Source organism: Pyxicephalus adspersus, chromosome 6 (assembly GCF_032062135.1).
Source record: "Pyxicephalus adspersus chromosome 6, UCB_Pads_2.0, whole genome shotgun sequence".
Classification (NCBI taxonomy): domain Eukaryota; kingdom Metazoa; phylum Chordata; class Amphibia; order Anura; family Pyxicephalidae; genus Pyxicephalus; species Pyxicephalus adspersus.
This window is the reverse complement of record NC_092863.1, coordinates 107,939,175-107,942,341: the sequence shown is the minus strand read 5'-3', so window position 1 is coordinate 107,942,341 and position 3,167 is coordinate 107,939,175. Positions and strand designations below refer to the sequence as shown.

General features: G+C 46.2%; 1 protein-coding gene across 2 annotated transcripts in view; it reads left to right on the top strand.

Annotated features, from left to right (window-relative positions):
• The window catches only part of TLN1 (talin 1), a gene marked incomplete in the record, with an annotated part of 33,219 nt that overhangs the window by 26,125 nt on the left and 3,927 nt on the right, over window positions 1–3,167 (top strand). For both annotated transcript variants that reach the window (XM_072413635.1, XM_072413634.1), the window contains 7 exon segments: window positions 772–918; window positions 1,002–1,168; window positions 1,323–1,506; window positions 1,711–1,836; window positions 1,913–2,029; window positions 2,494–2,679; window positions 2,791–2,898. In XM_072413635.1, the coding sequence (XP_072269736.1) occupies window positions 772–918; window positions 1,002–1,168; window positions 1,323–1,506; window positions 1,711–1,836; window positions 1,913–2,029; window positions 2,494–2,679; window positions 2,791–2,898 (1,035 nt within the window).

Genomic DNA, 3,167 nt, shown 5'->3' with positions numbered 1-3,167 from the left:
TCTGTATATATCCCGGGAAGGGATCCTGTCCGTAGGATCGTCGTGGTGTCCTGATCTGTATATATCCCGGGAAGGGATCCTGTCCGTAGGATCGTTGTGGTGTCCTGATCCGTATATATCCCGGGAAGGGATCTGGTTTATAGGATCGTCGGTGGTGTCCTGATCCGTATATATCCCGGGAAGGGATCTGGTTTATAGGATCGTCGGTGGTGTCCTGATCCGTATATATCACGGGAAGGGATCCAGTTCCAAGGAAGATCTCTTCACACTATATCCTCTTTGCTTTCTTAAGTAACATTATTTTCAGGGTATAGTAATTTCATTTTCACCCTGAGAGCTGTATGAATGAGAACAAGTCACATGACCTTAGATGCACACAGCGGCCTTTCCAAGTGTTTTAAAGGGTTAAAGGATATCTATGGCAATGTAAATATAGTACAATGTAGATCCATGCGGTGCTTCCTCTTCAGTCTTCCTGCTGCGTGATCCTCCATGATGTGATAGGTGCCGCATGCTCACAGCACTACAGACCGGTCTCTTCTAAGCTCCTCACTTAACAACAAATTCATTTCACGACTTGCAGGTTGCAGGAACGAAATCTTTTTTTAACCCCTTCCTGTACCAATACTCCTCTTTTCTCCTCTTACAACTGATTGGTCTTTGGGCAGTTTCCAAATACTGGTATTTCCCAAATCTGCTCTCCATATTCTGTATGTTCCATGGATCATTACAATACTCATTGATCTTATTTCGTATCTCCTTTCTGACCAGATCGGATCCCACATCAAGCAGCGTGTGCAGGAACTGGGTCACGGTTGCTCTCTGCTGGTCACCAAAGCGGGAGCTCTGCAGTGCTGCCCAACAGACAGTTATACCAAGAAGGAGCTGATAGATTGTGCCCGGCGGGTGTCTGAGAAGGTGAGGAGGGATCTCACAATTGTATTTATTATATATTCTCTGAATATTGGTCTCCCTCTTATCTGTGTATTTCCCACTCTTAGGTATCACATGTGCTTGCTGCTCTGCAAGCTGGAAACCGTGGCACGCAGGCTTGTATCACTGCCGCCAGTGCCGTGTCTGGTATCATCGCTGATCTAGACACAACCATCATGTTTGCCACGGCAGGCACATTAAACAGAGAAAATGCTGAAACCTTTGCAGATCACCGGTAAGTCTAACAAGCTGAGATATAGATAAATATATTGGAAATGATAATGTCTTCCAGAGAGACAATCCTCCATAGAAATGATTAATCTCTATTATACATCAGAGCATCATGTGAGATTTGTGGTTCTCTTACTTTGTGCGGCTTGTTCCTACAGGGAAGGAATCCTGAAGACAGCAAAGGCTCTGGTGGAGGACACAAAGGTTCTGGTCCAGAATGCCACCTCCAGCCAAGAGAAGCTGGCTCAGGCTGCCCAGTCTTCTGTCACCACCATCACACGACTAGCCGAGAATGTCAAGCTGGGGGCAGCCAGTCTGGGCTCAGAGGATCCCGAGACGCAGGTATTACCCAGGGCCAATACTGCCCATCCTCATTCCTCTAGGGGCAGGAGATAGGGGTATGAAATGCAGTAAGGACCCTCTGTGACACTGCTACATGTTGTGTTACAGATCCTCCATCCCTGTTCCCAGTAGGAATGGTATTGTTAATGATATTTTCCCCTAGTTTCACCCTATTTTCACCCTATTTTTGGTTTCATTTTTAAGGTTGTTCTTATTAATGCTGTTAAAGATGTGGCAAAGGCATTGGGTGATCTCATCAGTGCCACTAAAGCAGCAGCTGGAAAATCTAGCGATGACCCATCCGTTTACCAGCTAAAGAATTCAGCCAAGGTAATGTGGGCTATGGGGGATGGAAAGAGGTCCCTTCCTTCAACCAATGCGCTCCTCACCAATACTCTACTTTCAGGTTATGGTGACCAACGTGACGTCTCTGCTGAAAACTGTCAAAGCCGTGGAGGATGAAGCCACTAAGGGAACCCGGGCATTGGAGGCCACAATAGAGCACATAAGGCAGGAGCTGGCGGTGAGTTTGATGGATGATCAGCTGTACAGAATCTCTGAAATGCATTGTATACAGAAAAGAACTGCTCGCAAAAGGCCCCCACCGAATTGATGCAACAAGACTGCAACTATAGGTTCCAAAATAAAGTAGTGACAGAAAGGGATAATATTTTGCCCAAAGTATATTGGTGCTGAAATATTTTATTTTAGCGGTAAATGATAGCCCCCCAATATAGTGACCTGTTGTGTCCTGGCCTGTGGGCTGTCATTGGCTGCTGGTCAGTATTGGTTCAGGCCCTGCTGTTCTAGAATATTCTGTGACTAAGTTATTCTTATTTGTATATTGTGTGCCAGTCACCCTAGGAAGTTCATTGCACATTATTATAATACAGGCAAAACAATTACAGCCTTTTTACCCAGCAGTGTTTGGTGTGTTTATGGTCTCTCCCTATTTCTCTCTCATGCATTGTATAATTTAATTTTTAGGTCTTCTCGTCCCCTGAGCCTCCTCCAAAGACCTCTACACCAGAGGATTTTATCCGCATGACCAAAGGTATCACCATGGCAACTGCTAAAGCTGTAGCTGCTGGGAACTCCTGTCGTCAGGAAGATGTTATCGCTACGGCCAACTTGAGTCGCCGTGCTATTGCCGACATGCTGCATTCATGCAAGGTGTGGTCATGTGATACCGTGGAATGGGTGATGATTGGATGATATGTATCCTTATCTCCTATTTCACCTGCACCTATATGATTTATAATTTATCTCTCTCGTGTCTTGCAGGAAGCTGCCTATCACCCTGAGGTCAGCCATGATGTCCGTATGCGGGCCACCCGGTTTGGCAAAGAGTGCACCATGGGGTATCTACAACTCCTGGAGCACGTGTTGCTGGTGAGAGTGCTCTCTGTTCGTGTGTAGCTTATATTCAGGGAGCCCATGTTTTCATCCTTGTGTGAGGTCCATACAGTCATCTGTCAGTGTGTGTAGAGGATATGTGGGAGGTCCATACTGTCATCTGTCAGTGTGTGTAGGGGATATGTGGGAGGTCCATACTGTCATCTGTCAGTGTGTGTAGGGGATATGTGGGAGGTCCATACTGTCATCTGTCAGTGTGTGTAGGGGAGGTGTGTGTCCGTACAGTCATCTGTCAGTGTGTGTAG